The sequence below is a fragment of the Carcharodon carcharias genome, chromosome 15 (assembly GCF_017639515.1).
Source record: "Carcharodon carcharias isolate sCarCar2 chromosome 15, sCarCar2.pri, whole genome shotgun sequence".
Lineage (NCBI taxonomy): Eukaryota > Metazoa > Chordata > Chondrichthyes > Lamniformes > Lamnidae > Carcharodon > Carcharodon carcharias.
In genome coordinates, this window is record NC_054481.1 from 26,264,320 (window position 1) to 26,286,583 (window position 22,264).

The window sequence follows — 22,264 nt, forward strand, 5'->3', positions numbered from 1 at the left end:
CCCCTCCCGCTCTCACGCTCTCCCCCTCCCGCTCTCACGCTCTCCCCCTCCCGCTCTCACGCTCTCCCCCTCCCGCTCTCACGCTCTCCCCCTCCCGCTCACACGCTCGCTCTCCCGCTCTCGCTCACTCCCTCCCACCCACGCTATCTCCCTCCTCGCACCCTTCCCCCCCACACCTGATCTCGCTCTCTCTCTCCCTCCCACCCGCTGTTCCTCTCTCTCCCACCACTCTGCCTCCCACTCGCGCGCTGTCTCTTTCTCATGTCCACTCGCGCGCTGTCTCTCTCTCATGTCACTCGCGCCCCCCTGTGACCCGCCCGCTCGCGCCCACCTGTGACCCGCCCGCTCGCGCCCCCCTGAGACCCGCCCGCTCGCGCCCCCCTGTGACCCGCCCGCTCGCGCCCCCCTGTGACCCGCCCGCTCGCGCCCCCCTGTGACCCGCCCGCTCGCGCCCCCCTGTGACCCGCCCGCTCGCGCCCCCCCTGTGACCCGCCCGTTCGCGCCCCCCTGTGACCCGCCCGCTCGCGCCCCCCTGTGACCCGCCCGCTCGCGCCCCCCGTGACCCGCCCGCTCGCGCCCCCCTGTGACCCGCCCGCTCGCGCCCCCTGTGACCCGCCCGCTCGCGCCCCCCTGTGACCCGCCCGCTCGCGCCCCCTGTGACCCGCCCGCTCGCGCCCCCTGTGACCCGCCCGCTCGCGCCCCCCTGTGACCCGCCCGCTCGCGCCCCCCTGTGACCCGCCCGCTCGCGCCCCCCTGTGACCCGCCCGCTCGCGCCCCCCTGTGACCCGCCCGCTCGCGCCCCCCTGTGACCCGCCCGCTCGCGCCCCCCTGTGACCCGCCCGCTCGCGCCCCCCGTGACCCGCCCGCTCGCGCCCCCCTGTGACCCGCCCGCTCGCGCCCCCCTGTGACCCGCCCGCTCGCGCCCCCCTGTGACCCGCCCGCTCGCGCCCCCTGTGACCCGCCCGCTCGCGCCCCCCTGTGACCCGCCCGCTCGCGCCCCCCTGTGACCAGCCCGCCCGCTCGCGCCCCCCTCTGTGACCCGCTCGCCCGTTCGCGCCCCCCTCTGTAACCCACCCGCTCGCGCCCCCACTCTCTGACCCACCCGCTCGCGCCACCCCTCTGACCCGCCTGCCCGCTCGCGCCACCCCTCTCTGGCCCGCTCGCGCCCCCCTCTCTGACCCACCCGCTCGCGCCCCCCTCTCTGACCCGCCCGCCCGCTCGCACCCCTCTCTCTGACCCGCCCGCCCGCTCGCGCCCCCCTCTCTGACCCGCCTGCTCGCGCCCCCTCTCTCTGACGCGCCCGCCCGCTCGCGCCCCCCTCTCTGACCCGCCTGCTCGCGCCCCCCCTCTCTAACCCGCCTGCCCGCTCGCGCCCCCGTCTCTGACCTGCCCGCTCGCGCCCCCGTCTCTGACCCGCCCGCTCGCGCCCCCCCTCTGACCCGCCCGCTCGCGCCCCCCTCTCTGACCCGCCCGCTCGCGCCCCCCTCTCTGACCCGCCGCTCGCGCCCCCCCTCTGTGACCCGCCCGCTCGCGCCCCCCTCTGGCCAGCCCGCCCGCTCGCGCCACCCTCTGACCAGCCCGCCCGCTCGCGCCACCCTCTGTGATCCGCCCGCCCGCTCGCGCCCCCCTCTGTGACCCGCTCGCCCGCTCGCGCCCCCCCTCTTTGACCCGCCCGCCTGCTCGCGTCCCCCTCTGTGACCCGCCCACCCGTGCCCCCCCTCTGACCCGCCCGCTCTCCCCCTCTGACCCGCCCGCTCTCCCCCTCTGACCCGCCCGCTCTCCCCCTCTGACCCGCCCGCTCTCCCCCTCTGACCCGCCCGCTCTCCCCCTCTGACCCGCCCGCTCTCCCCCTCTGACCCGCCCGCTCTCCCCCTCTGACCCGCCCGCGCGCTCTCTCTCCCTCCCGCGCGCTCTCCCTCCCGCGCTCTCTCTCTCCCTCCCGCGCGCTCTCTCTCCCTCCCGCGCGCTCTCTCTCCCTCCCGCGCGCTCTCTCTCCCTCCCGCGCGCTCTCTCTCCCTCCCGCGTCCTGTCTCTCCCTCCCGCTCCCTGTCTCTCCCTCCCGCGCCCTGTCTCTCCCTCCCGCGCCCTGTCTCTCCCTCCCGCGCCCTGTCTCTCCCTCCCGCGCCCTGTCTCTCCCTCCCGCGCCCTGTCTCTCCCTCCCGCGCCCTCTCTCTCCCTCCCGCGCCCTCTCTCTCCCTCCCGCGCCCTCTCTCTCCCTCACTCCCGCTCTCTCTCTCTCCCTCCCTCACTCCCGCTCTCTCTCTCTCTCCCTCACTCCCGCTCTCTCTCTCTCTCCCTCACTCCCGCTCCCTCTCTCTCTCCCTCCCTCCCGCTCTCTCTCTCTCCCTCACTCCCGCTCTCTCTCTCTCTCCATCCCGCTCTCTCTCTCTCTCCCCCTCCCGCTCTCACGCTCTCCCCCTCCCGCTCTCACGCTCTCCCCCTCCCGCTCTCACGCTCTCCCCCTCCCGCTCTCACGCTCTCCCCCTCCCGCTCTCACGCTCTCCCCCTCCCGCTCACACGCTCTCTCTCCCGCTCTCGCTCACTCCCTCCCGCCCACGCTATCTCCCTCCTCGCACCCTTCCCCCCCACACCTGATCTCGCTCTCTCTCTCTCCCTCCCACCCGCTGTTCCTCTCTCTCCCACCACTCTGCCTCCCACTCGCGCGCTGTCTCTCTCTCATGTCCACTCGCGCGCTGTCTCTCTCTCATGTCACTCGCGCCCCCCTGTGACCCGCCCGCTCGCGCCCCCCTGTGACCCGCCCGCTCGCGCCCCCTGTGACCCGCCCGCTCGCGCCCCCCTGTGACCCGCCCGCTCGCGCCCCCCTGTGACCCGCCCGCTCGCGCCCCCCCTGTGACCCGCCCGCTCGCGCCCCCCTGTGACCCGCCCGCTCGCGCCCCCCTGTGACCCGCCCGCTCGCGCCCCCCTGTGTCCCGCCCGCTCACGCCCCCCTGTGACCCGCCCGCTCGCGCCCCCCTGTGACCCGCCCGCTCGCGCCCCCCTGTGACCCGCCCGCTCGCGCCCCCCTGTGACCCGCCCGCTCGCGCCCCCCTGTGACCCGCCCGCTCGCGCCCCCCTCTGACCAGCCCGCCCGCTCGCGCCCCCCTCTGTGACCCGCTCGCCCGTTCGCGCCACCCTCTGTAACCCACCCGCTCGCGCCCCCCCGTGACCCACCCGCTCGTGCCCCCACTCTCTGACCCACCCGCTCGCGCCACCCCTCTGACCCGCCTGCCCGCTCGCGCCCCCCTCTCTGGCCCGCTCGCGCCCCCCTCTCTGACCCACCCGCTCGCGCCCCCCTCTCTGACCCGCCCGCCCGCTCGCACCCCTCTCTCTGACCCGCCCGCCCGCTCGCGCCCCCCTCTCTGACCCGCCTGCTCGCGCCCCCCCTCTCTGACCCGCCCGCCCACTCGCGCCCCCCTCTCTGACCCGCCCGCCCACTCGCGCCCCCGTCTCTGACCTGCCCGCTCACGCCCCCGTCTCTGACCTGCCCGCTCGCGCCCCCCCTCTGACCCGCCCGCTCGCGCCCCCCTCTCTGACCTGCCCGCTCGCGCCCCCCCTCTCTGACCCGCCGCTCGCGCCCCCCCTCTGTGACCCGCCCGCTCGCGCCCCCCTCTGACCAGCCCGCCCGCTCGCGCCACCCTCTGACCAGCCCGCCCGCTCGCGCCACCCTCTGTGATCCGCCCGCCCGCTCGCGCCCCCCTCTGTGACCCGCTCGCCCGCTCGCGCCCCCCCTCTTTGACCCGTCCGCCTGCTCGCGTCCCCCTCTGTGACCCGCCCACCCGTGCCCCCCCCTGACCCGCCCGCTCTCCCCCTCTGACCCGCCCGCTCTCCCCCTCTGACCCGCCCGCTCTCCCCCTCTGACCCGCCCGCGCGCTCTCTCTCCCTCCCGCGCGCTCTCTCTCCCTCCCGCGCGCTCTCTCTCCCTCCCGCGCGCTCTCTCTCCCTCCCGCGCGCTCTCTCTCCCTCCCGCGCGCTCTCTCTCCCTCCCGCGCCCTGTCTCTCCCTCCCGCGCCCTGTCTCTCCCTCCCGCGCCCTGTCTCTCCCTCCCGCGCCCTGTCTCTCCCTCCCGCGCCCTGTCTCTCCCTCCCGCGCCCTGTCTCTCCCTCACTCCCGCTCTCTCTCTCTCCCTCACTCCCGCTCTCTCTCTCTCCCTCCCTCACTCCCGCTCTCTCTCTCTCCCTCCCTCACTCCCGCTCTCTCCCTCACTCCCGCTCTCTCCCTCACTCCCGCTCTCTCTCTCTCTCCCTCACTCCCGCTCTCTCTCTCTCTCCCTCCCTCCCGCTCTCTCTCTCTCCCTCACTCCCGCTCTCTCTCTCTCTCTCCATCCCGCTCTCTCTCTCTCTCCCCCTCCCGCTCTCACGCTCTCCCCCTCCCGCTCTCACGCTCTTCCCCTCCCGCTCTCACGCTCTCCCCCTCCCGCTCTCACGCTCTCCCCCTCCCGCTCACACGCTCTCTCTCCCGCTCTCGCTCACTCCCTCCCGCCCACGCTATCTCCCTCCTCGCACCCTTCCCCCCCACACCTGATCTCGCTCTCTCTCTCTCCCTCCCACCCGCTGTTCCTCTCTCGCCCACCACTCTGCCTCCCACTCGCGCGCTGTCTCTCTCTCATGTCCACTCGCGCGCTGTCTCTCTCTCATGTCACTCGCGCCCCCTGTGACCCGCCCGCTCGCGCCCCCCTGTGACCCGCCCGCTCGCGCCCCCCTGTGACCCGCCCGCTCGCGCCCCCCTGTGACCCGCCCGCTCGCGCCCCCCTGTGACCCGCCCGCTCGCGCCCCCTGTGACCCGCCCGCTCGCGCCCCCCTCTGACCCGCCCGCTCGCGCCCCCCCTCTGACCCGCCCGCCCGCTCACGCCCCCCTCTGTGACCCGCTCGCCCGTTCGCGCCCCCTCTGTGACACGCTCGCCGGCTCGCGCCCCCCGTGCCCGCCCACCCGCTCGCGCCCCCCCTCTGTAACCCACCCACTCGCGCCCCCCGTGACCCACCCGCTCGCACCCCCACTCGCTGACCCACCCGCTCGCGCCACCCCTCTGACCCGCCTGCCCGCTCGCGCCCCCCTCTCTGACACGCCCGCCCGCTCGCGCCCCCACGTGCCCGCCCACCCGCTCGCGCCACCCCTCTCTGACCCACCCGCCCGCTCGCGCCCCCCTCTCTGGCCCGCTCGCGCCCCCCTCTCTCACCTGCCCGCTCGCGCCCCCCTCTCTGACCCGCCCGCCCGCTCGCGCCCCCCTCTCTGACCCGCCCGCCCGCCCGCTCGCGCCCCCCTCTCTGACCCGCCCCCCTCTCTGACCCGCCCGCCCGCTCGCGCCCCCCTCTCTGACCCGCCCGCCCGCTCGCGCCCCCCTCTCTGACCCGCCCGCCCGCTCGCGCCCCCCTCTCTGACCCGCCCGCCCGCTCGCGCCCCCCTCTCTGACCCGCCCGCCCGCTCGCGCCCCCCTCTCTGACCCGCCCGCCCGCTCGCGCCCCCCTCTCTGACGCGCCCGCCTGCTCACGCCCCCCTCTCTGACCCGCCTGCTCGCGCCCCCCCCTCTGACCCGCCCGCCCACTCGCGCCCCCCCCTCTCTGACCCGCCCGCCCACTCGCGCCCCCTTCTCTGACCCACCCGCCCACTCGCGCCCCCGTCTCTGACCTGCCCGCTCGCGCCCCACTCTCTGACCCGCCCGCTCTCCCCCTCTGACCCGCCCGCGCTCTCTCTCTCCCTCCCGCGCTCTCTCTCTCCCTCCCGCGCTCTCTCTCTCCCTCCCGCGCTCTCTCTCTCCCTCCCGCGCGCTCTCTCTCCCTCCCGCGCGCTCTCTCTCCCTCCCGCGCGCTCTCTCTCCCTCCCGCGCCCTCTCTCTCCCTCCCGCGCCCTGTGTCTCCCTCCCGCGCCCTGTGTCTCCCTCCCGCGCCCTGTGTCTCCCTCCCGCGCCCTGTCTCTCCCTCCCGCGCCCTGTCTCTCCCTCCCGCGCCCTGTCTCTCCCTCCCGCGCCCTGTCTCTCCCTCCCGCGCCCTGTCTCTCCCTCCCGCGCCCTGTCTCTCCCTCCCGCGCCCTGTCTCTCCCTCCCGCGCCCTGTCTCTCCCTCCCGCGCCCTGTCTCTCCCTCCCGCGCCCTCTCTCTCCCTCCCGCGCCCTCTCTCTCCCTCCCGCGCCCTGTGTCTCCCTCCCGCGCCCTGTGTCTCCCTCCCGCGCCCTGTGTCTCCCTCCCGCGCCCTGTGTCTCCCTCCCGCGCCCTGTCTCTCCCTCCCGCGCCCTGTCTCTCCCTCCCGCGCCCTGTCTCTCCCTCCCGCGCCCTGTCTCTCCCTCCCGCGCCCTGTCTCTCCCTCCCGCGCCCTGTCTCTCCCTCCCGCGCCCTGTCTCTCCCTCCCGCGCCCTGTCTCTCCCTCCCGCGCCCTCTCTCTCCCTCCCGCGCCCTCTCTCTCCCTCCCGCGCCCTCTCTCTCCCTCCCGCGCCCTCTCTCTCCCTCCCGCTCTCTCTCTCTCTCCCTCACTCCCGCTCTCTCTCTCTCTCCCTCACTCCCGCTCTCTCTCTCCCTCACTCCCGCTCTCTCTCTCTCTCCCTCTCTCCCGCTCTCTCTCTCTCTCCCTCTCTCCCGCTCTCTCTCTCTCTCCCTCTCTCCCGCTCTCTCTCTCTCTCCCCCTCCCGCTCACACGCTCTCCCCCTCCCGCTCACACGCTCTCCCCCTCCCGCTCTCACGCTCTCCCCCTCCCGCTCACACGCTCTCTCACTCGCTCTCTCTCTCGCTCTCTCTCTCCCTCCCGCTCTCGCTCACTCCCTCCCGTCCTCCCGCCCATGCTACCTCCCTCCTCCCACCCTTCCCCCCCACACCTGATCTCGCTCTCTCTCTCCCTCCCACCACTCCTCTCTCTCCCACCCCTCTGCCTCCCACTCGCGCGCTGTCTCTCTCTCATGTCCACTCGTGCGCTGTCTCTCTCTCATGTCACTCGCGCGCTGTCTCTCTCTCTCTCTCCCTCCCACTCGCCTGAGCTCTCTCTCTCTCCCTCCCACTTGCCTGTCCTCTCTCTCTCACCCTCCCACTCGCCTGTGCTGTCTCTCTCCCTCCCACTAGCACATGCTCTGTCTCCCCGACTCTCGCTCCCGCCTGCACTCTCTCCCTCCCACCTGATTTCGCTCTCCCATCCCCACCCCTTCCGCTCATGCTCTCTCTCTCTCCCCTTCCACCCGCCCTCTCTCCCATCCACTCTGTCTCTCTCTCCCTCCCATCCACGCTCTCTCCCACACCCCCTCTCTCACTCCCGCGCCCCCTCTCTCTCTCACTCCTGCGCCCCCTCTCTCTCTCTCTCACTCCCGCTATCTCTCTCTATCTCTCTCTCCCACCCGCCATCACTCTATCTCTCTCTCCCTCCCGCCATCACTCTCTCTCTCCCTCCCGCCATCTCTCTCTCTCTCTCTCCCTCCCGCCATCTCTCTCTCTCTCTCTCTACCTCCCGCCATCTCTCTCTGTCTCTATCTCCCTCCCGCTATCTCTCTGTCTCTCCCTCTCCCTCCCGCTATCTCTCTCTCTTCCTCCCGCTATCTCTCTCGTCTCTCTCTCCCTCCCGCTATCTCTCTCTGTCTCTCTCTCCCTCCCGCTATCTCTCTCTGTCTCTCTCTCCCTCCCGCTACCTCTCTCTGTCTCTCTCTCCCTCCCGCTATCTCTCTCTGTCTCTCTCTCCCTCCCGCTATCTCTCTCTGTCTCCCTCTCCCTCCCGCTATCTCTCTCTGTCTCCCTCTCCCTCCCGCTATCTCTCTCTGTCTCCCTCTCCCTCCCGCTATCTCTCTCTGTCTCCCTCCCGCTGGCTCTCGCTCTCTCCCTCCCGCTGGCTCTCGCTCTCTCCCTCCCGCTGGCTCTCGCTCTCTCCCTCCCGCTGGCTCTCGCTCTCTCCCTCCCGCTGGCTCTCGCTCTCTCCCTCCCGCTGGCTCTCGCTCTCTCCCTCCCGCTGGCTCTCGCTCTCTCCCTCCCGCTGGCTCTCGCTCTCTCCCTCCCGCTGGCTCTCGCTCTCTCCCTCCCGCTGGCTCTCGCTCTCTCCCTCTCCCTCCCGCTGGCTCTCGCTCTCTCCCTCTCCCTCCCGCTGGCTCTCGCTCTCTCCCTCTCCCTCCCGCTGGCTCTCGCTCTCTCCCTCTCCCTCCCGCTGGCTCCCGCTCTCTCCCTCTCCCTCCCGCTGGCTCTCGCTCTCTCCCTCTCCCTCCCGCTGGCTCTCGCTCTCTCCCTCTCCCTCCCGCTGGCTCTCGCTCTCTCCCACTCCCTCCCGCTGGCTCTCGCTCTCTCCCTCTCCCTCCCGCTGGCTCTCGCTCTCTCCCTCTCCCTCCCGCTGGCTCTCGCTCTCTCCCTCTCCCTCGTGCTGTCGCTCTCTCCCACTCCCTCTCCCTCGCGCTGTCGCTCTCTCCCTCTCCCGCTCCCTCTCCCTCGCGCTCTCTCTCTCTCCCTCTCGCTCGCTCTCGCTCCCTCCCCCTCCCCCCGCGCTCTCTCCCTCCCCCTCCCCCCCGCGCTCCCCCTCCCCCCCGCGCTATCCCTCCCGCACCCCCTCTCTCCCCCTCTCTCTCCCTCCCTCCCGCCCGCCATCCGTCCCTCCCACCCACTTGCTCGCCCTCCCTCCCGCACGCCAACCTGCCCACTCGCTCGCTCGCCCTCTCTCTCTCTTTCTCACCCACCCATGTTCTCTCTCTTTCTCTCCCTCCCGCCCGCGCGCGCTCTCTCTGCCCATCCCGCCCGCGCTCTCTCTGCCCATCCCGCCCGCGCGCGCTCTCTCTGCCCATCCCGCCCGCGCGCGCTCTCTCTCTGCCCGTCCCGCCCGCGCGCGCTCTCTCTCTGCCCATCCTGCCCGCGCGCGCTCTGGCTCCCCCTCCCACCCACACGCGCTCTGGCTCCCCCTCCCGCCCGCCCGCGCTCTGGCTCCCCCTCCCGCCCACCCGCGCTCTGGCTCCCCCTCCCGCCCGCCCGCGCTCTGGCTCCCCCTCCCGCCCACGCTCTCTCTGCCCCTCCCGCCCGCGCTCTCTCTGCCCCTCCCGCCCGCGCTCTGGCTCCCCCTCCCGCCCGCGCTCTGGCTCGCCCTCCCGCCCCCGCGCTCTGGCTCGCCCTCCCGCCCCCGCGCTCTGGCTCGCCCTCCCGCCCCCGCGCTCTGGCTCGCCCTCCCGCCCCCGCGCTCTGGCTCGCCCTCCCGCCCCCGCGCTCTGGCTCGCCCTCCCGCCCCCGCGCTCTGTGGCTCCCCCTCCTGCCCGCCCCCGCGCTCTGTGGCTCCCCCTCCTGCCCGCCCGCCCGCCCTGTCTCTCCCCCTCCCGCCCGCCCGCCCTGTCTCTCCCCCTCCCGCCCGCCCGCCCTGTCTCTCCCCCTCCCGCCCGCCCGCTGTCCCTCTCTCTCTCTCCCCCCCGCCCCCTCCCCCCCGCCCTCTCCCCCCCGCCCTCTCCCCCCGCCCTCTCCCCCCGCCCTCTCCCCCCCGCCCTCTCCCCCCCGCCCTCTCCCCCCCGCCCTCTCGCTCTCTCGCCCTCCCACTCTCTCGCTCTCTCTCTCCCGCTCGCTCGCCCTCCCTTTCACTCTTTCTCTCCCTCTATCCTGCCCGCGCACATTCCCGCCCGCGCTCCTTCCCTCCCGCCCGCCTGCTCGTCCGCTCGCCTGCCCGCTAGCCCTCTCTCTCTCTCTTTCTCTTCCTCCCGCGTTCTCTCTTTCTCTTCCTCCCACTCACACGCGCTCTCTCCACCTCCCCCACCCGCGCGCTCTCTCTCTCTCTCTCCCCCCACCCGCGCGCTCGCTCTCTCTCTCTCCCCCTCCCGCCCGCGCGCTCTCTCTCCCCCTCCCGCCCGCGCGCTCTCTCTCCCCCTCCCGCCCGCACGCTCGCTCTCTCTCTCCCCCTCCCGCCCGCCCGCTCTCTCTCTCTCTCCCCCGCCCGCCCGCTCTCTCTCTCTCTCTCTCTCCCCCTCCCGCCCGTTCGCTCTCTCTCTCTCTCTCTCCCCCTCCCGCCCGCTCGCTCTCTCTCTCTCTCTCCCCGTCCCGCCCGCGCGCTGTCTCTCTCTCTCACTCCCGCCCGCCCGCTCTCTCTCTCTCTCCCCCTCCCGCCCACCCGCTCTCTCTCTCTCTCTCTCACTCTCCCCCTCCCGCCTGCCCGCTCTCTCTCTCTCCTCCGCCCGCCCGCCCTGTCGCTCCCCCTCCCGCCCGCCCGCCCTGTCGCTCCGCCTCCCGCCCGCCCTGTCGCTCCCCCTCCAGCCCGCCTGCCCGCCCGCCCTGTGGCTCTCCCTCCCGCCCGCCCGCCCTGTGACTCCTCCTCCCGCCCACCCTGTGACTCCTCCTCCCGCCCGCCCTATGGCTCCCCCTCCCGCCCGCCCGCTGTTCCTCTCTCTCTCCCTCCCGCCCGCTGTCCCTCTCTCTCCCTCCCTCCCGCCCGCTGTCCCTCTCTCTCCCTCCCTCCCGCCCGCTGTCCCTCTCTCTCCCTCCCTCCCGCCCGCTGTCCCTCTCTCTCCCTCCCTCCCGCCCGCTGTCCCTCTCTCTCTCTCCCTCCCGCCCGCTGTCCCTCTCTCTCCCTCCCTCCCGCTGTCCCTCTCTCTCCCTCCCTCCCGCCCGCTGTCCCTCTCTCTCCCTCCCTCCCGCCCGCTGTCCCTCTCTCTCTCTCCCTCCCGCCCGCTGTCCCCCTCCCTCCCGCCCGCTGTCCCCCTCTCTCCCTCCCTCCCGCCCGCTGTCCCTCTCTCTCCCTCCCTCCCGCCCGCTGTCCCTCTCTCTCTCTCCCTCCCGCCCGCTGTCCCTCTCTCTCTCTCCCTCCCGCCCGCTGTCCCTCTCCCTCCCTCCCGCCCGCTGTCCCTCTCTCTCTCCCCCCACGCCCTCTCCCCCCGCCCTCTCCCGCCCGCCCTCTCCCCGCCCGCCCACTCCCCGCCCGCCCTCTCCCCGCCCTCCCGCCCTCTCCCTCCCACTCTCTCCCTCCCACTCTCTCGCTCTCTCTTCCCGCTCGCTCGCCCTCCCTCTCACTCTTTCTCTCACTCTATCCTGCCCGCGCACACTCCCGCCCGCGCTCCTTCCCTCCCGCCCGCGTGCTCGTCCGCTCGCCTGCCTGCTAGCCCTCTCTCTCTCTTTCTCTTCCACCCGCGTTCTCTCTTTCTCTTTCTCTGCCTCCCACTCACACGCGCTCTCTCTCCACCTCCCCCGCCCGCGCGCTCTCTCTCTCTCTCTCCCGCCCGCTGTCCCTCTCTCTCTCTCTCCCGCCCGCTGTCCCTCTCTCTCTCTCTCCCGCCCGCTGTCCCTCTCTCTCTCTCTCCCGCCCGCTGTACCTTAGTCTCTCTCCCCCCAACCCCCGTTCTCTCCCCACTGTTCTCTCCCCCCCGTTCTCTCCCCCGCGCCCTCTCCCCGCGCCCTCTCCCCCGCGCCCTCTCCCCCGCGCCCTCTCCCCCGCGCCCTCTCCCCCGCGCCCTCTCCCCCGCGCCCTCTCCCCCCCGCCCTCTCCCCCCGCCCTCTCCCCCCGCCCTCTCCCCCCGCCCTCTCTCCCCCGCCCTCTCTCCCCCGCCCTCTCTCCCCCCGCCCTCTCTCCCCCGCCCTCTCGCTCCCCGCCCTCTCGCTCCCGCCCTCTCGCTCCCGCCCTCTCGCTCCCGCCCTCTCCCTCCCGCCCTCTCCCTCCCGCCCTCTCGCTCCCGCCCTCTCGCTCCCGCCCTCTACTCCCGCCCTCTCGCTCCCGCCCTCTACTCCCGCCCTCCCGCTCCCGCCCTCTTCCTCCCACCCTCTCGCTCCCGCTCGATCCCTCCCACTCTCTCGCTCTCTCCCTCCCGCTCACTCTTTCTCTCCCTCTCTCCTGCCTGCGCACCCTCCCGTCCGCACTCCTTCCCTCCCGCATGCCTGCTCGCCTGCCCGCTAGCCCTCTCTCTCTTTCTCTCCCACCCGCGTTCACTCTTTCTCTTTCCCTCCCTCCCACTCACGCGCTCTCTCTCTAACTCCCCCGCCCGCGCGCGCGCTCTCTCTCTCTCCCCCTCCCGCCCGCGCGCTCTCTCTCTCCCCCTCCCGCCCGCGCGCTCTCTCTCTCCCCCTCCCGCCCGCCCGCTCTCTCTCTCCCCCTCCCGCCCACCCGCTCTCTCTCTCCCCCTCCCGCCCACCCGCTCTCTCTCTCTCTCTCTCACCCTCCCACCTGCCCGCTCTCTCTCTCTCTCTCTCCCCCTCCCGCCCGCTCGCTCTGTCGCTCCCCCTCCCGCCCGCCGTCCCTGTGGCTCCCCCTCCCGCCCGCCGTCCCTGTGGCTCCCCCTCCCGCCCGCCGTCCCTGTGGCTCCCCCTCCCGCCCGCCGTCCCTGTGGCTCCCCCTCCCGCCCGCCGGCCCTGTGGCTCCCCCTCCCGCCCGCCGGCCCTGTGGCTCCCCCTCCCGCCCGCCGGCCCTGTGGCTCCCCCTCCCGCCCGCCGGCCCTGTGGCTCCCCCTCCCGCCCGCCGGCCCTGTGGCTCCCCCTCCCGCCCGCCGGCCCTGTGGCTCCCCCTCCCTGCCCGCCGGCCCTGTGGCTCCCCCTCCCGCCCGCCGGCCCTGTCGCTTCCCCCTCCCGCCCGCCGGCCCTGTCTCTTCCCCCTCCCGCCCACCGGCCCGCCCTGTCTCTTCCCCCTCACTCCCGCCCGCTGTCCCTCTCTCTCTCTCCCTCCCGCCCGCTGTCCCTCTCTCTCCCTCCCTCCCACCCGCTGTCCCTCTCTCTCTCTCCCTCCCGCCCGCTGTCCCTCTCTCTCTCTCCCTCCCGCCCGCTGTCCCTCTCTCTCTCTCCCTCCCGCCCGCTGTCCCTCTCTCTCTCTCCCTCCCGCCCGCTGTCCCTCTCTCTCTCTCCCTCCCGCCCGCTGTCCCTCTCTCTCCCTCCCTCCCGCCCGCTGTCCCTCTCTCTCTCCCTTCCTCCCGCCCGCTGTCCCTCTCTCTCTCCCTTCCTCCCGCCCGCTGTCCCTCTCTCTCTCTCCCTCCCGCCCGCTGTCCCTCTCTCTCCCTCCCTCCCGCCCGCTGTCCCTCTCTCTCTCCCTTCCTCCCGCCCGCTGTCCCTCTCTCTCTCTCCCTCCCGCCCGCTGTCCCTCTCTCTCTCTCCCTCCCGCCCGCTGTCCCTCTCTCTCTCTCCCTCCCGCCTGCTGTCCCTCTCTCTCTCTCCCTCCCGCCCGCTGTCCCTCTCTCTCTCTCCCTCCCGCCCGCTGTCCCTCTCTCTCTCTCCCTCCCGCCCGCTGTCCCTCTCTCTCTCTCCCTCCCGCCCGCTGTCCCTCTCTCTCTCTCCCTCCCGCCCGCTGTCCCTCTCTCCCTCTCTCATCCTTCCGCCCGCTGTCCCTCTCTCTCCCCGCCCGCCCTCTCCCCGCCCGCCCTCTCCCCGCCCGCCCTCTCCCCGCCCGCCCTCTCCCCGCCCGCCCTCTCCCCGCCCGCCCTCTCCCCGCCCGCCCTCTCCCCGCCCGCCCTCTCCCCGCCCGCCCTCTCCCCGCCCGCCCTCTCCCCGCCCGCCCTCTCCCCGCCCGCCCTCTCCCCGCCCGCCCTCTCCCCGCTCTCTCTCTCGCCCTCTCGCTCTCGCTCTCTCCCTCCCGCTTCCGCTCTCTCGCTCTCTCCCTCCCGCTCGCTTGCTCTCGCTCTCTCTCTACTGCTCGCTCGCCCTCCCTCTCTCTCTGCTGCTCGCTCACCCTCCCTCTCACTCTTTCTCTCCCTCTATCCTGCCCGCGCACACTCCCGCCCGCGCTCCTTCCCTCCCGCCTGCCTGCTCGTCCGCTCGCCTGCCCGCTAGCCCTCTCTCTTTCTCTTCCACCTGCGTTCTCTCTTTCTCTCCCTCCCACTCAAACGCGCTCTCTCTCCACCTCCCCCGCCCGTGCGCTCTCTCACTCTCTCTCCCCCTCCCGCCCGCGCGCTCTCTCTCCCCCTCCTGCCCGCCCGCACTCTCTCTCTCTCACTCACTCTCTCCCCCTCCCGCCCGCCCAATCTCTCTCTCCCTCTCCCGCCCGCTCTCTCTCTCTCTCTCCCCCTCCCTCCCACCCACTCTCTCTCTCTCTCTCCCCCTCCCGCCCGCCTGCTCTCTCTCTCTCTCTCCCCCTCCCGCCCGCCCGCGCTCTCTCTCCCCCTCCCACCCGCCCGCTCTCTCTCTCCCCCTCCCGCCCGCCCGCTCTCTCTCTCTCCCCCTCCCGCCCGCCCGCTCTCGCTCTCTCTCTCCCCGTCCCGCCCGCGCGCTCTCTCTCTCCCCCTCCCGCCCGCTCGCTCTCTCCCTCTCTCCCCCTCTCCCGCCTGCCCGCTTTCTCTCTCCCCCTCCCGCCTGCCCGCTCTCTCTCTCCCCCTCCCGCCCGCCAGCTCTCTCGCTCCCCCTCCCGCCCGCCAGCTCTGTCGCTCCCCATCATGCCCGCCCTGTCGCTCCCCCTCCCGCCCGCCGGCCCTGTCGCTCCCCCTCCCGCCCGCCGGCCCTGTCGCTCCCCCTCCCGCCCGCCGGCCCTGTCGCTCCCCCTCCCGCCCGCCGGCCCTGTCGCTCCCCCTCCCGCCCGCCGGCCCTGTCGCTCCCCCTCCCGCCCGCCGGCCCTGTCGCTCCCCCTCCCGCCCGCCGGCCCTGTCGCTCCCCCTCCCGCCCGCCGGCCCTGTCGCTCCCCCTCCCGCCCGCCGGCCCTGTCGCTCCCCCTCCCGCCCGCCGGCCCTGTCGCTCCCCCTCCCGCCCGCCGGCCCTGTCGCTCCCCCTCCCGCCCGCCGGCCCTGTCGCTCCCCCTCCCGCCCGCCGGCCCTGTCGCTCCCCCTCCCGCCCGCCGGCCCTGTCGCTCCCCCTCCCGCCCGCCGGCCCTGTCGCTCCCCCTCCCGCCCGCCGGCCCTGTCGCTCCCCCTCCCGCCCGCCGGCCCTGTCGCTCCCCCTCCCGCCCGCCGGCCCTGTCGCTCCCCCTCCCGCCCGCCGGCCCTGTCGCTCCCCCTCCCGCCCGCCGGCCCTGTCGCTCCCCCTCCCGCCCGCCGGCCCTGTCGCTCCCCCTCCCGCCCGCCGGCCCTGTCGCTCCCCCTCCCGCCCGCCGGCCCTGTCGCTCCCCCTCCCGCCCGCCGGCCCTGTCGCTCCCCCTCCCGCCCGCCCGCCCTGTCGCTCCCCCTCCCGCCCCGCCCGCCCTGTCGCTCCCCCTCCCGCCCGCCCGCCCTGTCGCTCCCCCTCCCGCCCGCCCGCCCTGTCGCTCCCCCTCCCGCCCGCCCGCCCTGTCGCTCCCCCTCCCGCCCGCCCGCCCCTGTCGCTCCCCCTCCCGCCCGCCCGCCCTGTCGCTCCCCCTCCCGCCCGCCCGCCCTGTCGCTCCCCCTCCCGCCCGCCCGCCCTGTCGCTCCCCCTCCCGCACGCCCGCCCTGTCGCTCCCCCTCCCGCCCGCCCGCCCTGTCGCTCCCCCTCCCGCCCCGCCCGCCCTGTCGCTCCCCCTCCCGCCCGCCCGCCCTGTCGCTCCCCCTCCCGCCCGCCCGCCCTGTCGCTCCCCCTCCCGCCCGCCCGCCCTGTCGCTCCCCCTCCCGCCCGCCCGCCCTGTCGCTCCCCCTCCCGCCCGCCCGCCCTGTCGCTCCCCCTCCCGCCCGCCCGCCCTGTCGCTCCCCCTCCCGCCCGCCCGCCCTGTGGCTCCCCCTCCCGCCCGCCCGCCCTGTGGCTCCCCCTCCTGCCCGCCCGCTCTGTCTCTCCCCCTCCCGCCCGCCCTGTCTCTCCCCCTCCCGCCCGCCCTGTCTCTCCCCCTCCCGCCCGCCCGCTGTCCCTCTCTCTCTCGCCCTCCCGCCCGCTGTCCCTCTCTCTCTCGCCCTCCCGCCCGCTGTCCCCCTCTCTCTCCCCGCCCGCCCTCTCCCTGCCCGCCCGCTCCCTCCCGCTCGCTTGCTCTCGCTCTCTCTCTCCCGCTCGCTCGCCCTCTCACTCTTTCGCTCACTCTATCCTGCCCGCGCACACTCCCGCCCGCGCTCCTTCCCTCCCGCCCGCCTGCTCGTCCGCTTGCCTGCCCGCTAGCCTTCTCTCTCTCTTTCTCTTCCACCCACATTCTCTCTTTCTCTCCCTCCCACTCACACGCGCTCTCTCTCCCCCTCCCGCCCGCCCGCTCTCTCTCTCTCTCTCTCCCCCTCCCACCCGCGTGCTCTCTCTCTCTCCACCCACCCGCGCGCTCTCTCTCTCTCCCCCTCCCACTCACACGCGCTCTCTCTCCACCTCCCCCGCCCGCGCGCTCTCTCTCTCTCTCTCCCCCTCCCACCCGAGCGCTCTCTCTCTCTCCCCCTCCCGCCCGCACGCTCTCTCTCCCCCTCCTGCCCGCGCGCTCTCTCTCCCCCTCCTGCCCGCGCGCTCTCTCTCCCCCTCCTGCCCGCACGCTCGCTCTCTCCCCCTTCCGCCCGCCCTCTCTCTCTCACTCTCTCCCCCTCCCGTGCCTGTGAGGCCAAAGATGTAATGTTATAACTGTCCAAAAGGCCAGAGGCTTGGGTCATGTGACATGGCCTATTAATAGGTTAATTGCAGCTTAACAATCAGTTTCTGTGCTTCTGGCCAGAATCCATTCTTCCCCCTTAGGAGAGAGATGAATATTAGCATTTCTTCTGTTATAATGAGTTTCGATCTCTCTCTCTCTCTCTCTCCCCCTCCCGCCTGCCCGCTCTCTCTCTCTCTCTCCCCCTCCTGCCCGCCCGCTCTCTCTCTCTCTCTCTCCCCCCCTCCCGTCCGCCCGCTCTCTCTCTCTCTCTCCCCCTCCCGCCCGCCCGCTCTCTCTCTCACCCCCTCCCGCCCGCCCGCTCTCTCTCTCTCTCTCCCCCTCCCTCCCGCCCGCCCGCCCTGTCGCTCCCCCTCCCTCCCGCCCGCCCGCTCTGTCGCTCCCCCTGCCTCCCGCCCGCCCGCTCTGTTGCTCCCCCCCCCACCCGCCCGCCCGCTCTGTCGCTCCCCCTCCCGCCCGCCTGCCCGCCCGCCCGCTCTGTCGCTCCCCCTCCCGCCCACCCATCCGCTCTGTCTCTCCCCCTCCCTTTCATATACACACACATTCTGTCTCCCTCCTTCTCTCCTCCTCTCTCTCCCACCCACTCGCAATCTCTCTCCCTCCCTATCATATACACAAACACACTCTCACTCTAAAGGGGGGGTGGGGAGAGACAGAAAAAAGACCTTTACATCTATGGATAGTAACTGTACAAGAACCCAGAAATGAATATTAGTTCAAGTGATTTCCAGAGTCAGAGTCCAAAGAGGAGTTCTTTCATGTAGGAGCTCGAGTTCAGCTAGCCGAAGACTGGAGTTGTAGAGTTCGCTTTACAGCTGCCGCTGATACCTCACGATGAAGTTGGTACACAGAGACTGGGTCAAGTCTGCATGCAATGGTAGGAAATCTTGCAGCAAAGACAGGCTTCGAGGAGCAGGCTGTTGTTCCACCTGGAGGTCTGCTTCTTGGTGTTCACCGGTTGGATATTAAACAACAGACTGCCTGTGAGGCCAAAGATGTAATGTTATAACTGTCCAAAAGGCCAGAGGCTTGGGTCATGTGACATGGCCCATTAATAGGTTAATTGCAGCTTAACAATCAGTTTCTGTGCTTCTGGCCAGAATCCATTCTTCCCCCTTAGGAGAGAGATGAATATTAGCATTTCTTCTGTTATAATGAGTTTCGATCTCTCTTGTTTGTGATAGTTCAGGATGGGGAGCCAGTTCATCTGTACATCCCCTGCTTTCATGACTACAAGGGATCTATACAATGAGATGTGAGATTCCACAGGCTGAGAGAGGAATTCTTTTGTTTTTGTAACTCCTGTTGGTAGCTTCCAGAACAAAGGACCAATCCTGTGGTCATGTGACTTGTAGCAGTCATTTTGTGATTCAGCAGAAAGTCCATTTTAAAAAAGGATTTCTTTTCATGTCATATGGACCCAATACTACACTGACTGAGATCAGCACTTGCAGGGTCTTTACTTTTTTTGTACCATATCAAACAGTTCACTTGCCCACATGGCTAGTGGGAAAGCTAAGTTTTCTGTCTACATTACAACGGTGACTGCACTTCAAAAAGTACTTAATATAGAAACTAGGAGCAGGAGTAGGCCATTCGGCCCTTTGAGCCTGCTCCGCCATTCAATATGATCATGGCTGATCATCCAACTCAATAGCCTGCTCCCGCTTTCTCCCCATATCCTTTGATCCCTTTCGCCTTCATTGGCTGTAGAATGCTTTGAGTCACCCAGTGGTCATGAAAAGCCCTATATAAATGCAAGTCTTTCTATTTTTATTTAAATTTCACAGGGGCTAAATTTTTCCTCTCAATGGTTAACTGGAGAGCAATTATAGCTTTCGACCCTGGATTTAAACAATAATGTTCCCAATTTTACAATTGTGATTATATTTGTCTGTAAAGCGCTTTGGGACATTTTGAGGTTGTGAATTCAAATTCTTACATCTTTATAGCCAAAGTAGCAGCAGCTTACCAGCGCTAGTTGTCATGGATTGTAAACTCAGGGCATGTGGTTATCATTTTCAATACCATCTCCCCTTTCTTTGCTAACATGTAGCATTAAACTTCCATTTCCTTTTTTTTAAAGAGTTCAGAGGCGAATGGCATCATGAAACCACCTTTCCTCAGGTAAGAGATATGTTGCTACAATTTTAAAATGTTCCCACAAAATGCTAGAAATACTCAGCAGGTCAGGCAGAATCTATAGAGAGAAAAAAATTGACATTTCAGGTCAATGACCCATCATCTGTTCTGATGAAGGGTCATCAACCTGAAACATTAACTCTGTTTCTCTCCACAGATGCTGCCTGAACTGCTGAGTGTTTCCAACATTTTCTGTTTTATTTCAGATTTCCAGCATCTGCAGTGTTTTGGTTTTGTTTTAAGATGTTCCTGTCAGTGCTACTATTGAGCTTGCACATGTTGCCTTCCTCTGGATCAGCTCTCTGCCTGGTCTGAAGCCAGTGGCCACATTGTTTACAATGGAACTGCTTTAGACACTTAAACATCTCTCTATCCATGATGTTACAGAGTAGAAAGGCAATCTGTGTGGCAGATCTCTGTGGAGGCATATATGTGTGCGATCTTTGGCAAAGTTAATAAAATGGGCATACCAAGGGAATTGTAGCCTTGAAATAGCATTTCAATGGAAAGCTCAGTTGAAGTTTTTTTTAAATCTCAGATCATTACTGCAATCTTGCTTCGTAGATTTATTCATATTTATGTGAATAAAAACTTCTATTTTATTCTTTCATGGGATGTGGGCATCACAGGCAAGTCAAATATTGATGGATTTTTTTAAGAGAATTTTTTTTGGAACAGTGGGTTTAATACTTTGTATTTTTGTATAATGCACACTATTTTATATTAGGATTCTATTAGTACCCACAGTGTACTTTCTGTGTGGAAAAACTACAAGAACAATGTTTGCAGGAAGTCTTCCTTGGTGATTTTAGTGAAATATTGTCTTCATTATGTCAGTAATATGTCAATGTTTTAATACTTTGTTCTCTGTCCCATTTCAGCGGAGGAAATCCTTTTGCCACAGTAAAGCTCCGACCGACAATAACAAATGACAGATCAGCACCAGTTATTTAACATACAAGTTATAAATGTAGCCTTTTTTTCAGTCATGAAATTGAAACCAACAGATGCCATTCTAAATTAATGTATGTAAGCAATCATGCCTTCTGTACAAACTGCTATCTCTACAGTTTATTATCCAATTAATGTAAGTTATTTATGCTATTGTCCAAATTAATCACTGCAAAGATGCTCTTATACAGATGATGGTGGGACAAAAGATCTTACTGGTGAAAGAGAACAGCATTTACAGCGGATCTTGTTGCTGTTCTTTTATGGGGTGAGGGGAAAAACTTTTGCTAGGACAAGTTCAGTTTGAAAATGCTGTTGCCTTCCAAAATCCTGATGCACTAGGCATTATGTACCAGAATGTTAACTATAGTTTAAGCAGAAATGTATTTACTTTGATGTTTTAATATTTAGCCAAAACAATTGTTTTGGGGAGAAAAAACTAACATATTGCTCATTGTTTCACTGGATATGGGAGGTATGACAAGAGGTTGCTTGTTTATAAAGGCTGTGACTGATCTTGCAGAAACAAGCCTCATGCTCATTGGCATGTGCTTTTTGAAACTAGTGATAGGCTAGAACATATTTTGTTTTGATGTTAACAATGGAAGCCATAGACATAGATGTCAACTGATTGTACCCATTCAGTTCTTCTCTCAGGGATGAATATGTGTGTGTATTTTTAAAAAGAAAAACTTTATTTCATAAACTTTGTACCCTCCATAAACCCTTTTTCTAAGCCCTTCCTCCCAAACCTTTTATTTATACCTAACTGGAATCATTTTAAAATTGGGAGCTTCATTAACTCATTTTCACTCAAAATCTAAAATTCAGAAGATCTCTCACTCTTTTTCTCCTCCCATTTAAATTTAAGCAGTTATGAATATGCAAGTACAAAATTATAACAAAATATTGGCAGATTCATCAGCACCTGTAAAGAGATAAAGGACAGTGTTAATGTTTGGGTGTGGTCAGTTTTGACTGAGATTAACATTTTGGATATAGAACTGTCAATGATTTCCCCCCCACCCCCACATACCATTTGAAACAGTAACCTGTGCTTTTCTGTTTACTGGTGCTGATGGGCCTGTTGTGTATTTCCAACATTTTCTGTTCCATTTCTGATTTTCTTTCAAATGCTGCATACATGCATGCACACCCTGTAGTTGTAGCCCAACCAAATTGAGTTTTTCCCTAAAACCAAAATCTTGATAGAAATCATTCGTGGTGCATTTTAAATATATAAACCAAAGAGTTAATAATTGGAAGAAAAGTCATATTTAACAGGTTAATACTGTAGACTTATTTTTATTTCAAGAAAGTGCCATTGAGATGATCTCTTAAAGCAATGTTTCTGTTTGCATGTGTTTTGCGTTCTTAATTCATACACATAAAATCCATGTAACGAATTACAAGATTCTAATAAGGAAGTCTGATCATTGCCTGTAACCAGAAGTAAAGAAACAGCACTTCAATCCACTGCAGCACTTCAGAGATTAACCAATTACTGTGAATTTGCATATTAAACTATATTCCCTGTAATTTTGCTGGAGTTTATGCACTCAGTTTGAAAGTGTGGTGGTTATGTGCATCTCTGCATGGACTAGAAGTATTGGAAGTCAATTTTGTAGATATTTGCCACTTCCATTTCTGTCAATCATGGAAATGTTTTGCCTTAATGGTTACAGTAGGTATGCTAGCTAAAATATAACAGGTTGCTACAGGTGGCAATATTACCATCATCCTCAGAGGTGCAGAGAAAATGGGGCAAAGAACACAATCAAAACTGTGTTCAAACCAAATGCAACTACTGTAAAATATGGAGCAATTGAAATAGAATGTGTCTTCTAATGATTTCAAAGTGTGTCTTTAGCCAGTGACTTACTAAGGATGGGAAATGTATAGGTGGAAAGGTGAGATATATATCTGTAAACTCAGTTTTAAGATGCACAATGAACTTTGCAAGGTTGCATCTTAGATCACCAATAAATAAAGAAAAACTGCATCCAAATAATTCTTAAAGGACCTTAAAATTTTCACCTCCATTTCCCTACTTGGATATCTATTACAAATGTTGATTATTCCAAGTGGCAAATCAGCTTCAAATTTGTCTTTAGTCAGTTTGAACCTATGCCATCTCCTCTTAATGTTGGACATTACTTTGCAGTAGTTTTTCAGATTCGATTTTTCTGCACTTTTTCATATCATTCATCTTCTGTAAGGCCTCCTTTTGACTGGGTTTTTTCAGGGCCAAAGTCCCTGTTTTGCTAGCCTTCCCTCACAGTTCAGTCCATTGATGTTGGAAATGAGCCTCGTGGCTACTCGATGCATTATCCCACCCCTCACTTCACCTGGAGTTTGGATGCATCCTTTGGACTTTGAAGACCGGCTAGCAATCATAATTGATGGGATCTGATTAGAGCACATTTAGTTCCCACTAAAAGCTCATCTGACTTACCTTCAGCTGACTCATTAACCAAGTAAGTATTTTGTTTATGTCACAGTGGAGCAACAATTCATGAAACAATGTCAAGCATAACGGGTAACGGTCACCATCACCTTCACATGTACCTAATTTTACTAGAATATCTGACCCAAAGGTAAAACTCAGACCCAGGAATGAGATCTGGCTCCATTTTCGTTCTGACATTTGGATGGGCAGATTGTACTGGATGCTTTTCAACAAGTTTACTATCACCATTTTCGCATTCCTTCCCCTACTTTTGAGATAACTACACCACTGCTGTCTGCTTCCAGAATAAACCCAGGTAATATTCCCAGAAGGTCAACGGGAACAGAATGAATTTGCCATATCCATCTGTGAACTGTGCTCTTAAAAAGGTACAGAGTATCAATCCTGTC

The 22,264-nt window shown here is 65.6% G+C and overlaps 1 protein-coding gene across 4 annotated transcripts in view; it reads left to right on the forward strand.

The window, feature by feature from the left end:
• baiap2l1a (BAR/IMD domain containing adaptor protein 2 like 1a) overlaps positions 1-21,408 on the forward strand; it is a 166,874-nt gene extending 145,466 nt beyond the window's left edge. For 3 of the 4 annotated variants that reach the window (XM_041206417.1, XM_041206418.1, XM_041206419.1), the window contains 2 exons: positions 18,399-18,439; positions 19,336-21,408. In XM_041206417.1, the coding sequence (XP_041062351.1) occupies positions 18,399-18,439; positions 19,336-19,408 (114 nt within the window). In that variant the 3' untranslated portion in view covers positions 19,409-21,408. The remainder of the gene's footprint in view (positions 1-18,398; positions 18,440-19,335) is intronic. The other variant, XR_005945304.1, reaches the window with a different exon arrangement.
• Positions 21,409-22,264: the final 856 nt, after the last annotated feature.